We start from the raw sequence: 15,538 nt of genomic DNA on the forward strand, positions 1-15,538 counted from the left end.
ATGAAACCGTAATTTATGAAATAAAGAACAATTAAGATCTAAAGGGTATCAAAATTTACAAAAAAAAAAAAAAAAAAAAAAAAAAAAAAAAGCTAAATATTTATTTGTTTACCTTATTAAACATTTCTTTCAATGTAAGTTGTTTAAGTTGCTTCGTTTTATGTGATAATACTTTCTCTTTCATTCTACAAACCAACATTTCTTGTTCAGTTACATAGTTCCGCTATTCAAGTCCTATAATTGCTGTGTCGAGAAACCAACTAATTTGTCAATAGAAATTTTTTCGTTTTCAATAACCTCTGTGTCACTTTCTTCACTATTGGAAGCGAATTATAATGACAAGGAATTTGAATTAAATCATATCAAAGACGGAGTACATTGAAATGAAATACTACATTTAATAAGGAATTATAAGCCAAATAAAATAAAAACATCTGCCCTGAAGATAAGGATAGTGCTGACAGATTAACTTCCAATTCATTTCGCGCCGTGGCATCCCCCCCCCAGCATAGAGCAGAGTGAAATTGATAAACAGATTTCGGAATGGTTAGAGAAACAAAGGATATGCCTTTATCCATTTTTTGCAGCAATTCCACTTTTTGTCTAATGGACTTCGAAACATACTTTCGCTTTGTAGATCCTTTACATATTAGAAAATAAATATCGGAAATTCTATTTGACATAATCAAAAGTTCAAGCTTACTTTTATAAAATTGATCTAACAGTCTGCAAAAAATAATAAGCTGGATCCAACTCGAAGATTAAGGAACAATGCAATCGCAGTCATAAAGGTCTTGCGCGCATGTGTCAACGCGATGCATGTGCAGAAAGTTTGTAGCTTTGAGGTCCGGATTATGGGATTATGGGTATAAGCTAAGCTAAAATTATCTAATTCAGTTAATGTTGCAGATTGCGTTGTTCCTTAATCTTCGAATTGGATCCTGCTTATTATTTTTTGCAGACTGTTAGAGCAATTTTATAAAAGTAAGCTTGAACTTTACATAATGTCAAAAAGAATTTCCGAATCTGGAGCTGCCAAAGGATTTACAAAGCGAAAGCATGTTTCGATGTCTATGAAACAAAAAGTGGAATTGCTGCAAAAAAATGGATAAAGGCATATCCTTTGTTTATCTAACCATTCCAAAATCTGTTTATCAATTTCACGCTGCTCTGTGGGGAGGGGGGATGTCGCGGCACACAATGAACTGGAAGTTGATCTGTCAGCACTATCCTTATCTTCAGAGCAGATGTTTTTATTTTATTTGCCTTATAATTCCTTGCTACATGTAGTATTTCATCTCGATGAACTCCATCTTTGATATGATTTTCATCTTTGATCAAATTCCTCGTCATTATAATTCGCTTCCGATAGCGAAGAAAGTAACAGAGGTTATTGAAAAAGAAAAAAATTCGATTGACAAATTAGTCGGTATTCTCGACACAGCAATTATAGGACTTGAACAGCAGAAATTTGTAACTAAACAAGAAATTATGTCTGTTTAATAGGATTAAAGAGAAAGTATTATCACATGAAACGAAGCAACTTAAACAACTTACATTGAAAGAAATGTTTAATAAATTAAACAAATAAATATTAAGCTTTTTTTTTTTTTTTTTTTTTTTTTTTTTTTTTTGTAAATTTTGATACCCTTTAGATCATAATTGTTCTTTATTTGATAAATTACAGTCTCATATTTTTAATTTTGTAATTTCTGCATGCCATCTTACCAGATTTAAACTGATGATCTATAATGCGGAAAAATCGATAATCCGGAATCGACGAAGTGCCAACGAGTTTGGATTAACAACTTTTGACTGCATAAAAGCACAGGCGCCAAGCAGTTTGCTTTAAATAAATATATGCAGCAGCGAGCAGATGTGTTTTTGACAGCAACTCGTTTCGAAAATCGAAAATTTTTCTAAACGCAAGAAATTTGTTGCTTAAATTAATTTTTCATTAAACAAAAAACAAAATAGAATCGCATATTATTAAAAGAATTTTATTGATAATTAAGATTCTGAAAACAAGAACATTGTTGTTATAAAAAAACAAAGGAAAAATAAACAACATATTTCATTCAACGGGGCCCAACTTTGGCGCATGCACTTTTCAACAGAAAAATATTTGAAGCATGTTATGGATAGTGGTTTATTTGATTATGGCAAAGTACTCGATAGTTATTTGCCAAAGGTGAAGGATGCCTTCGTTCGAGGACTGCCTAATGGAAATTGGCTTAAATACATGTTACACATATGGAAAACTAATAATATCATCCTGACAGCCAGCTTGTTTGCCGGGATTCGAAACCCGCACAGAACCACCAGTTTTCCGTTAGACTCCGCTCAGTCGCTGGTGGGCTGTCCGAAAACAGAAAAGCTCAAAATTTGATATTAGAGGAAAAGTGGTAGCATAGTATAATTCGAAGTTATTGCCATTTCAGTAATGTGAAGCGATCTAAATAAAATAATTAAACATTCTTGAAATCGCTTCTCTTAACATACTGGTAGTTTGACCTGCATTCTAAACCCCGTGAACAGGCTGATTGCATGGGCGTTTTTATGGTTTTAACTTTTTGTAGTGCGAGATTGTTTCTCTTAGAAAATCTGTCACGAAAGCATACCTCTCCTTAGGCAGATTGCCTTCACGTGCTTAATAATCTAACAAGCCAAACCAAACACAACCCGAGCGAGGACTCATAGTCAAGGCACGTCATCATGAAAAGCTAACTGAAATCGCCTCATATTCAGATTAAACATGGGCAGCAAAAATTCGCGAAATCTGGTATGCAGGCAATCATTCGTCAGGATTTGAATCCGCTTCAAACTATTAGTATTCAATGATTTTACTGCTACTTCGTTGGTGGCCTTTTGTAGTATCTATAAGAAAAGTAATCGTAAAGACACAATCATTGCGCACCGACGGATGAATTAAGTTCTTAATTTAAAGAATAACTTTCATTCGTGTTATTGCTGTTAGCATTGACATTTGGACAGATGTTAACTTATCTTAAATTCTTTTAATGTAATTAGTTTAATTCTTTAGATAACTATTCTTCTGACTGTAATTTTTTGTGCGGAGTATATCTAACCCTTTCGTACACTGTTTTAATTAATTTACACTCCATTAATTTTAAGAGATTTTATATCGATAGATTTCTTTCCAAAAATGTTTCAAGAAATACATATTTTTCCTTTAGCTTTTAAAACATTTTGGATTTAAAATCTTAATAATAAAATTTTTAAAACAAATATTTCTAGAAATTCCTTCAGCGTATTTATTTATTCCATTTAATTGAAGTTTCAAGTAGAACATCTTCCTTTCAACATTCATATAATTTTCATATGTCAGAATATGTAAAAAGAAGAATATACCATTATAATAACGCACATTTGAAATACGAGGGCAAACAAGAAAGCTGGTTGCAACATTTTATATTTTTTCCTGACGAATCAGAAATTGTAATCAACTTTCAATACAAAAATAAAATATTTGATTGCATAACATATAGGCATAAAGGCGTCTTCCGTTAAAATTCTTATTTTTTCTTGTTTCTACTAAAATTCGGCAATATACTATAACAATGTCGGATCCTGTTTGACTTTCATTTCGCACATTTTTTAGACGATTCTGGTAAGCGGAAATAAAAAATCGTTTGCTGCAAAAGAAGTAATTGCAATTGTACTATGTTTTTAAAAGTCAAAATTATAGTTTGTGGCTTGAAAGTTTTGTTTTTATTCAAAATGGCGAATTTAACAAAGCAGTGGTTTGAAGGCTACATTTACGCTCTTTCCGAAGAGAAATATTCATACTCCGTTACCCAAAAACGATGTGAGAGACATGGTTTTGTGACATCTAAAGCGTTGATAGGTAATATCATCAACAAGAAAGGAAACAAACATCAAATAGGAGCCTCAAGTGGGGCAAAAATTCCAAACAAGTATCCAAGGAAAAAACGGACATCTTTGACTATTGCAAAGGTATGTTGTTTAATGTTAAAAGAAAATCCCCCTAGTCAAAGGACAGTTTCAAAATCATTAAAATGCTCGGTGTCCACTGTAAAGAAAATAATAAACGTTGATTTAAATTTTAAGAAAGCGAAAAAACGCAATGTGCATCGTCTTCTTCCAAAGCATATCGCTCAACGCAGGACACGCTGCAGAATTCTATATGAGAAACACTTATCCAAAAAAAAAAAAAAAAAAATGGAAAACAATTGTCACAAGATGAAGCATGGGTGTAATTAAATGACTGTAACAAAAAAAGAGCCATTATTATCATATAAGGGGAGAAAAAAACTTAAGTACATGGTTCAAAGAATCAAAAGAAAGTTTTTCTAAGGGATTCATGATTGTTGCTGGTTTTTCTTACAATGGCAAATTAAAAATAAAGAGAGTGCAAAAAAATGTCAAGATTAACTCCAAATACTATCGGAACATATTTTATTGCCAATTTTTCTGAATGAAATACCATCACTTTACCCACAGTGCCATCAATCTGTGAGACTCATCAGGACAAAGCTAGCAATCATACATCAAAATCCACTGTAAATTTCCTAAAAGAAATGGAACAAAAAACTGGTATCAAGACCATACCCTTCACTGATATCCCTACTAAATCTTCCAATGTGTCACCTATGGATTTTTGTGCTTTCGGACTTTTAAAAACTGCATTATCCAAACGTTGTCCCAAAACCCTAACAGGACTCTGAAAAGCTGTTCGGGAGGAATGGGATAGAATACCGCTTCTACCACTTCAAAAGGCATTATTATCCTGGAAATTGCGGTGTTTTATATTCTGAGAAATACAGGTTACATACAAAGTATTTTAAATAGGTGGTTGACACAGTATTCATATATTACTTCTTCACTGCATTATAGTCTAGGATTCATACTTTGTTCCATGCAAAATATCTATGTGTATGCACGTCATAATAAGCTGCATGGTGTTGCTATCAGTGGTATGCAAATTTTAAGGAGTTATCAAGTATGCTAAATTTGAACTCTTTGTTAAATTTCTAATTTGCAAGTGTCTTATTCTTTTTGCTTGGTTGTTTATTTAAAATGTTTCTTGTAATAGTGTTTCTCTTCCTGAAAATTAAGAGTTTTGCCTATTTTTGTTTAAATTTGGTTTAGTGCATTGTACTTTCCTAGAGCAGATGGCTCTAGTAGTCCAGAGGTAGCATCCTGGGTTTCCTGGTTAATGTCTCTCTCTGTGAAGGGCAGCCCGAGCGACTGGTAGGTAGCAAATTGACGATCAGTGGCACCCTGGGGTCTCATATGATCAATTCAATTTCAAAAGTGGAAAAAAAGATAGAATTATGCAGTCACACATCAGTAAACCAAAATCTGATGCAAAAATATACAAGGTCTAAATCATAAAACTATAAAAAATATTTACGAATTTTTAACAATTTTGATACAAATAAATCAAGTTGAAATAATTATTTTATCAAGGAATTATATTCCCCGTTTTTATCTACATAAAGACTTACCAGCAATCAACTTTCATATAAAAAATACATTTTTTACTTACCAAGTATGTACTGACATAAATGGAAAGGTGTTTTAGTTTTCTGAAAATTTAAGAAGACAGATTCAGCACAATGCCTTTGTTCACTGCTAACCATATTAGGTGGTGCCTGTAAAATATAACACAAACATAAAATTTTACACATTGAAATTTCTTTTTCATAAAATAGGAAGGATGATCTAGATTATACAGGATGTTTAAAAAGTCTCCATACATTTTTGCTTAAACAGGCTTTACTCTGAAATGTAAGTTATTTACATGAAAATGCAACATAACAGAACACTAAATTAGTAAAATTCAATGTGCCCCCCCCCGAGTGTCTAGGCACAATTGCCACCATTCCACTACATTCCAGAACATTTTATGTAAATTTATTGGTGTAATTTCAGCTGCTGCAGCCATAATTCACTGTTTTAATTGTTCAATGCTGCCAGTCTTCACTCAGTACACTTTGGACATGACAAAACCCCATATGAAAATGTCTAGGGCAGTTAAATATGGCGACTGTGGAGCCCAAAAATGTTGACCAATCTATCTATCAAGAAAAGTTTCATTAAGATAATTATGCACAATAATGGCAAAATGGGTAGGTGCCTCACCCTGATGGTAGACAACAGTGTCAATAATGGCCATCTGATACTAGCTGTGGCTCAAGATATTGTTGCAATATATCGAGATAAATTTCTCTAGTGATGGTCTTTTCTGCAAACATGAAAGGTGGACACAGCTTAGTTATTCCAATCCATACATCAACTTTAGGTGTGTTGCCCTGAGATTCGTATAACACAATTGGTTGTTCATTAGCCCTCATTTGGCAATTATGCCTATTAACATGGCCGCTGAGAAGGAATGTGGCTTTGTCGCTAAAGAGAATAATCTCCATTATGTTCTCATTATCCACAGCTTCCAACAAATCACAACACATGGCTTGCCGAGCTGCACAGCCCTCGGCAAGCTTATGCACAGTTGAATGTAGTAGGTATCCTTGTTTAAATGACAGAGTTTTCCAAACAGTAGTATACGAAATATCGAGTCCCCAGCTGAGTCTTCATGTAGCTGCCTGGAGGATACATGTAATCACTTCTTGTACACTTTGCTCAACTAGTGACGTTATCGAAGGCCTCCCAGAATGGTGTTCATCTCTACCACTACCAGATGGCTTGAATTTGTTCACCAAGGTTTTAAAAGTTGCTCTGGTAGGGGCTTGTTTTCTGAATTTGCGGGCAAAGTGCTCCTGCACCTGTTGATACGTTAATCCATGTGTACAGACACAAGCAATGGCTATTCTTTCCTCTGTTGATAGCATTCTTTCAGATAGCCTCAAAAGAAATTGGAATTAGAATGTAATTCTCAAAAATGTATAGACTTAATAAACACCCTATATTTAAAAAAAAAAAAAAAAAAAAAAAAAAAGTAAGAGGCATTTAAAACATCTTAATGTAGCAATACTCAAGTGAAGAAAATCAATTGTCTATAGCATTACAATTTTGATAGCAGAAACAACAGAAGGTTCTTTTCTGCTATCAGGGGACCGGATCCAGAAATATATGTGTGTACATATGAATGTGTATGTGTATACACAAACATACGTACAAACATACAATATGTATATTAGTATATGTACACTGCAAAAAAAAAATGGAGACAGTTCTATATCTCCCGTTCTACTGGGCCAATTAACAAAATTCAACTTGCGTTTTTGATGTCTCAAAAGCGCCACTTAGGATATGTATTAGATTTATATATAGCATTTTCTAATATAGGTATTTTGACACAAAATTGGACCTTTTTCTGAAATGACACACCAACTTTTTCCGTATTTTGATTCTACAACGAAAATTATGCCAAACTGCCAATTTTTGTAAAAATTGCATGAGTAGTTTTTAAAATTAATTTTTAATTAGCTCTCAAAATTTTAGCTCCTCAAAGTTAATTGAATCTGGCATATATTTGTTAATATCTCTTTTTTTTATTAAACTTATTTTATTATTCTCTTCACATTTCGGAATTTAGGTTCATTCTAAATAAAGTTCACCCATTTTTTATGATTTATTTTTAAAACTTGTATTTTTAAATAATTTTTATAAATTTTTCAAAAAAAATTTGAATTATAACCTATAAAATTTGTAACATCATCTTAAAGTAGATGTATTTCGAGGCACACCTGCAAAAAATTAGAGTTTTTTATTCAAAATTTCTAAGAAGTGCATAAAATTTACATATTGGCGTGTTTTGAAATTTGGCATTTTTGTTATAAGCGATAATAAATAGTTTATGCAATTTGTTAAAATTATTTGAAAGTATGAATGATGATTTTTTTCCCTCACTTGTCTCCAAGGAAAAAAGGAAAGGAAAATATGTTGCTATAAGTTAAGAAGTTCACCAAGTGAATTATTCTTGGTGCAAACTGAAAAAATATGTCAAGTTAAATTTTTGAATTTCTCCAAAAATTTTGCACCAAATTTTACAGAATTTAATATTTATTTGTTTTACATTTGCAAAAACTCTTAATGGGATATTTGTGGCTGTTTGCTAGAACAAAGCAATTCAAAGTTAGGCTCAATATCTGACAATTTCAGTCTTAGATCAGGTTCTGCACTTAACCTGTTTCTGTATTTATCTTTCACATAAGTATATGCTGGAAATCCTTTCTCGCATAGATATGTTGTGCAAAATGGTAATAGAACTTAAATGGCTTTTTTTTTTTACAGAACAGGATATTCATTTTGTATACTAAGCCAAAAGTCAATTAAAGATTGATCTTTAAAATTTGCTTCTAGAGAACTGTAACATTTACAAGGTAACTAATGAGTTTTTCTTTTGCCAGTGTATTTAGAGAGGTTTCTGAACTTACATTTCCTTGAAATGGATTACGTATCCAGTTGTTTGAGATGGATGTATTGCATCTGTTGGGAAAATAGTCATCGAAAGTTAATCAAAGATAGTTCAGATGTTCACATATACTCCTTTTAATGTTTTCGTCAAGTTTAATTGAATTTTCTGATAAAAAAGTGCTGACAGAATCGAAACATCCATACTCATTCATCTGCAGGCATTGAATTCAAAAATAGATCTTTTTCAACATAGCCTCAATTCTATTATGTACACTGAAAATGGTGACACCCTCACCTTGTAAAAACATATTTAATTCATTCAGTTTACAAAAAATGTCAGCTAAATACGCAAGCTTTTGCAGCCAAAGAACATTGGATATACAAGAAGACAAATGAAGCAGATGATCAATAAAAAAAGCTTGAACTTCAGACTTCAGTTCAAACAATCGCGTCAAAACTTTACCACAGGAAAGCCATCTAACTTCTGTGTGAAGTAGCAAAGAAACGTGGAAACTTCCAAAATCCTCACAAAGCGTACGGAATAGATGGCAATTTGAAGCACGCAATTTTATAAAGTTCACAATTTTCACAGCATCACTTAAAGTAGTAGATAACTCTGCAGGAATACTCTTACATACTTAAAGCTTGTCTATGAATACAACAATGAGCCCATTGAATTTTCTCGTTGATTTTCTTCACCCATGCCCCAAAACCAGAAAATTTTCCTGTCATTGATTTTGCACCACATACCCACACATAAGACCAGCTTATTCCATTCTATTCAAAATACCCATTGATCATATCGAAACTCGCTTCTCCAGTTGTGTAAGTTTTCAAAGGTTTTGCAAATAGTACATCTTCTTGAACAATATTCGTAAAAAGATATCTAACGTAGACATGCAAGACTGCGGCTTTTGTTACATTCGTCGATTCATCAAGTTGAATTGCAAAATAATTCAATTTTATTCTTTTTAGAAGTTCTTTCTCCACATAATTAGCCAAATCATTAATTTTACATGACACCGTGTTGTTTGATAAGGGAGCTAGCTCAATTTTCTTTGCTGCCTTTTCCCCAAGCATACATTTGGCGATATCTTTTGCACATGGTCCAATTAAATTTTCTGCTATTGTGTGTGCTTGTCCAGATCTTGCAATTCTATAACTTACTCGAAATGATGCTTCAAGGGCCATTTTACTATCTTCGTTTGAAGTCAAGAAAGAAGGAAGGCTACACTTTTTGATAACTGCTAATTTTCTTTTGAAATATTCAAGAGGTTTATCTTTGTGTGTCAGATGTTTTGTTTCAATATGTCTACAAAGAAGTGATGGTTTTAAACTGCTGTTGGCAAGAACTTCGTTATATATAACACAAAGCAGTTTAGTTTCCGACTCATCCCCAGTAAAATGAAAACCCAATTGTAGATAGTCGCTGTCATATTTTTGCGTTTTCCCTTTTCTATCATCATTTCCTTTGTTTATCATCTGGTGAAAAGGTACCTCACTACAGCTTTCAGTACTATCATCTCAATTATCATGTCTCGTTTCTAAACGGCCCATTTTTAACCATCGATCCATAATAAAAATAAGCTATAATAGTAATTAAATTAATAATTTTTAAATCATTTACACAAGAACTTGACAGTCACAGTATCACTATCACTGAAGCTTTACAAGTGCTAAGCCTATGTATGAACGTCAACAGACAGACAAAATAGACAGTTAATACAACATTACTCTCCCAGTTCCCGGTTGTGAACATGTACCTAATTCTAAAATCTGTAGTAAACTGCCTTAATTTGATATTTATTTCCAATTGTATTATAAAAAAAAAATTATTAGAAGGGAAAACTGCTGCAATGATTTTAAATATAAAGCAGAACATGATACTAATCACATTGGTAAAATGTTTTAAATATAAATGTTTGTAATAAAAAGAGAATATAGTATTTGATTACTTGAATAAGAGGAATAAATTACAATGTATAAAATTGTTGATATAATCTGATACTGATGAAGTAATTTTGAAAAACAAATAAGGAAAAAAGAAAGGAAAATATTGAAATTTATTATAGATTTCTTAACAAACAGGCGGCGAACAATCTGTTTTACAGTGGGTTTTACAGTGTTCTTTATTTTATTTTTATTTTTATTTTAATGGCGTTTTAAAAAATCCGCCGTTACAATATTATTTTTGCGAACCACCACTGGTTGGGAATCACTGGCATAGCTCAATGTTAAAAGAGACTTTCCCCTGTAACTCTGGCAGAGCTTCAATCTTGTCAGACTTTTCATTGTTACATTATACAAAATTCGTAAGAATATTTAATGTTTTTCATTTTCAGCATGTGCAAATCTTTTATTTTTTTACATTCACTATATATTTCAGATAAAGTAATTAACAATCATTTAGTATACATCAGAATTTTTTTGTAAGAAATATGAATAAACTGAATAAAAATTCATAATATACACTTAAAATGTAGGTTATATTTCATGTAATAGTAGATGTGCCGAATAAAATGGGGCCCACCAGTAGCCAAATGGCTGAGAGTACTGAATGCTAGGAGTTCTACATGGGTTCATATCCCATCATATCCCAGGTGAATGTAATAAATAAGAAAATATGATTCATTGTCTTAAATAAGGCAAAGAAAGAAGGAAACTTTTAAAATACAAAATTACATTTTAAGATGAAATCTATTTCTGTAACCAAGATGTTTCTCTGAAAGGTAGAATTTATATTTATACCATTTAAAGCAATAAGCAAGCTACCATAAAATAAATGAACGTGCGTATGGTTTGTATTTGAAGCTCATGAAAACTTACCAGTAAAGCAACTATGTAACCAAATGCTAGAAAACAGCCTCTATTTTCTGCAATGCCACTCTAGTGGAAGATTTAAAAATAGTAACTAACAACTCAACTGTTAGTTTGAGTTTTGGCATATTTTTGCATGGGCATAACTTTTCCCCTTGTCCTCTAGTAAATTTCTTTATGTCATTTTTTATTAATTTAGTCATGCAATCTTTTTATGAAGTTTTTACATTTTAATGAAATTTACTTTATTAAATGTACACAGTTTATTTCAAATTTAAATTTTGTCAGTTACAATTTTCAGCTAGACAGTAAAACAACACTATACATTCTAAAGAAAATGACAGCCCAACTGGGGGCCTCAAAAGTTAAAAATTATTCAAAAATAAAAAGTCATGCTTCTTAACGAAATCCAAGCTTAATTTTCTCTTCCAGCTTTTCTTGTGTTAAAGGAAGAAAATTACCACCCTGGTGATATGAAATATTTTTATTTTTGTCACTGTGGCATGCACAGGATGTCCACGGTCTTTGGTTTTCTTGTAAAGAACTAACTATGCATTAAATAGGAGATTTATTGTGTCAAGTTTGGTTGATTATGACAGTTTAAGATAGAGTGAAAATTTATTTGATTTTGCAATATTTAAGTATTAATGAAAATAATACTAAGCTAGATCAGAGACTTTTGAACTATTTAAAAAAGAAAAAAAAAAAACTTGACATACATTTATTTCATGATGGCATATTTAGGGAAAGGTTGCAAAGAGGACCTTAAAATTAGAGCTTGGATTACAAGTTACAGAGAGCTTAAGAGTCATACAATTGTGAGATCTGATAATGAATTCTAAACCTACGATGAAGAATTTACAAAGAATATGTTAAATATGAAAAATTTACAAAGAATATGTTAAATAAACATTACTGAGGAATGTGTAGCAGCCGAAAAAGAAGTAGTAAGACTCAAATTGGTTGAATAAAAAAAAAAAAAAAAAAAGCAGTTGAAGATAGGGCTTGGGGGGAATAGAAGAAAGATTAGTGAATGAATGCAAATTTGAATTAGAAAAATTAAAACTTCAATTTGAAGTTAATAAGAATATATGAAAGGAATCTGTTTCTCAAGAAGTAGATCAACTCAAATTTAAACTGAGTAATATTTTTTTAAAATTTAATCCAAAGGAAGATGAGATAGGATTTTATATGACAGTGTTTCAGCATCAACTGAAGTTCATAAATAAATTTGAAACTAATTGAATCCCATACTTAACTGGATCATTAACACCTGAGATAAATCAATTAGATGCTAATGAAAACAAAGACGATTATACAAAAGCAAAAGATAAGCTTTTTTAAGTGATACAGACTCAAAGCTGATAGGTTTTGACAAATGTTTTCTCAACACACAAATCTGCAGAAATCACATAAAAAGACTGCTTTTGAATTGAAATCTTATTTTGAAGGATGTGTTAAAGAAATGAATATCTATAGTTTCGACCAAATACAAGACTTGATCATAGCAGATTAGCTAAAGAAAAGAGTACCTCCAGATGTGGAAGAACATTCTGTGGGCATTTTATAAGAAATGAATAATCCAGTGGATCTTGATTATTACAAAAATGTGAGACCTGGCATCAAGAAAAATGCACCTCCCATTGTGAAATATATACATATATTTGAAAGAAAATGTTAAATTAATTTCAGAAAAAAAAAAAAATAAATAAACTTCCTAATCCTAGAAACATTAACCAAATTAAAAATACAAACTTTGACAATTCTAAATTTACTCATTTCAGACAAGGGGGGGACCTCTATTGATTGTTATGGTTGTGAATATCTTAACTACATACATATGGTTTTGGATATCCTAATTACATACAATCCAAGTACTTTTATAAGAAGAAACTATAATTATCATCAATTACACAAAACTATGCAGTTGAATCATCCAATCTACTGATCAGCTCCATTAACTTCCTGTGGAGAAAAGGTAGCTTTTGTGCCGATACAGTAGCATCGAATTACCATTGCAGGAGAAAAATTCTATAAATTGTTAAAAAAAGATCGAGATAGTTGTTAAAAAAGATCCTATAAATTGTTATAAAATATTGAGGATTTAGATTTAAAACAAAAAAATATTACAATAGTATTAGCAGATGGCAAGCAAAGAAATGTCCAAGCTTTGACGATGACTGTAAACCTTAATGTTGAAAGAAAGATGGTCCGTATGAAATTTATTGCTTTGCCAGAAGCAAACAGTAACAGGACGCAACTTGGAATTGATTTTCTGTAAGCTGTGGAAATAGTGCTGAACACCCAGACTGGCACTTGGTATTTTAATGAGAACCTGCAGAAGCAGTACCCCTTTTACAAAGAATCAACTAAAACTAAATTCATTTCAAAAGTAATAACATCTCAGTAAGTAATAGCTCCAGAAATATCAGTCTCCTGATGCAATGCCAGAAATAATTAATTCTGTGAAGTTGAAATATGATGAAGGTAAACATTTGACAAAGAAAACAACAGGATAAACTGAATTCATTGATAGAAGAATATGAAACTAGCTTTAAGTCAGAAGGAGTTCCCACTCCTTACTATCTCAGGTTATCATTGAGGAGTGTGAATCACTTTATGCCAGTTCTGTTGTGTTGGTCCCTAAACCTAATGGTCCTTCAGACTACGTATAGATTTTCAGAAGTTAAAACACCAAAACCATTCCAGATATCTATCCATTACTCAGCGTAGATGATTTGCTAACTGAAGCCAAATCAATGGAGTTCATCTATACAACTGACCTAAAAGCTATCATCAAGTTAAAGTTCATGAAGCAAATCAGAGAAAACTGCCTCTTTTTTCTATTTGATACTTTCAAATTTTTGCAAATGCCATTTGTTTTGCACAGTGACCCTGCAACTTTTCAATGAATTACTGGTAAATTTTGATCAATGTTAAAAGATGTTTTTGCATTGTTATACCTCAATGGTATCACAGTATTATCAGAAATTTTTGATGAGCATTTATAAGATTTGAGAAAAGTATCTGAAACAACTTCTGTGTTTAAACTAAATGAGTAAACACCATTTTGCTTGTGACAGGGTAAAGTAGCTAGGTCATTGGATTACAGAAGAAGGTATTGAAGTAGACGCCAACAAAATTTCTTCCATTCAGAAAATTCCTAAACCAACATGCATAAAGGAATTTTCTAGACTTGTTCCTAGTTTCGAAGATTGTTTGACTTATTCCTTTTTCAGAAGTTGCTAGGCCCCTTAGTGACTTAGCAAAAAAGAATAAACATTGGACATGGGATAAAAACTAAAAAATAAACATCTGAAGAGTTGGAGAGAAGGTTGATCTCACCACCCATGTTATCTCAACTTGATGGAACTAAACCATTCATTAGGACAGATGCCAGTAATTACATTTTAGACCAGTCCTTATCCAAGGAGAAAGTCCAGAGAAGAACACATAATTGAATATGCAAGTAAACTCTAAATTCAGCAGAAAGAAATTATTCAACCACCAAGAGGAAAGCTTTTGTCATATTTTGGGCTCTTGAGAACTTCTGCAGACATGTGGAAAATTAAGAAATAATAGTTACATCAACATCATAATTACACCTACCGCTGAGGTGGCTAATAAGTATTAAATCACCCTCTGGTCATTTGGCTCAATGGGCTCTTCAGATCCAGTCATATCACCCAAAAATTTTCTATACTCCAGGAAAATCAAATGTAATATCAGACCTTCTTTCTAGACCATTTTATACAAATAATGACATTTAAATGCTGTTTCCATAGATTTACCATCGTGAAAATCTAAAGGCATTCATGATGAGCAAATGAAAGACAAAGATGCAAGGCAGATTATAGAATATTTTGGAAGTGGTAAAAAAGGTGAAAATTGTGTAAATTAAATACACTTTCAATTATGTCAAAAAGAGTTTCCGATTCTGGAGCTGCCGAAGGATCTACAAAGCAAAAGCATGTTTCGATGTCCATCAAACAAAAAGTAGAATTGCTGCAAAAAATGGATAAAGGCATGAAGAAAGTGACAGAGAGGTTAGTGAAAATGAAAAAATTTCGATTGGCAAGTTAGTTGGTATTCTCGGCACAGCAATTACAGGATTTGAACAGCGAAACTTTGTAACTGAACAAGAAATTATGTCTGTTTATAGAATTAAAGAGAAAGTATTAGCACATAAAACGAAGCAACTTAACCCCTTCCCTTACTTACATTACTTACAACAACTTACATTGAAAGAAATGTTTAATAAAGTAAACAAATAAATATTAAGCTTTTTTTTGGTAAATTTTGATACCCTTTAGATCATAATTGCTCTTTATTTCATAAATTATGGTTTAATATTTTT

The 15,538-nt window shown here is 31.9% G+C and overlaps 1 protein-coding gene across 1 annotated transcript in view; it reads right to left on the reverse strand.

Annotated features, from left to right (window-relative positions):
- The window catches only part of LOC118187659 (exportin-4-like), a 113,549-nt gene that overhangs the window by 83,780 nt on the left and 14,231 nt on the right, over nt 1-15,538 (reverse strand). The window contains exon 2 of the mRNA XM_035357922.2: nt 5,534-5,639. Coding sequence (XP_035213813.1) covers nt 5,534-5,639 — 106 coding nt within the window. The remainder of the gene's footprint in view (nt 1-5,533; nt 5,640-15,538) is intronic.

Source organism: Stegodyphus dumicola, chromosome 1 (genome assembly GCF_044657685.1).
Source record: "Stegodyphus dumicola isolate Sdum_Otavi_A_Nest chromosome 1, ASM4465768v1".
NCBI lineage: Eukaryota > Metazoa > Arthropoda > Arachnida > Araneae > Eresidae > Stegodyphus > Stegodyphus dumicola.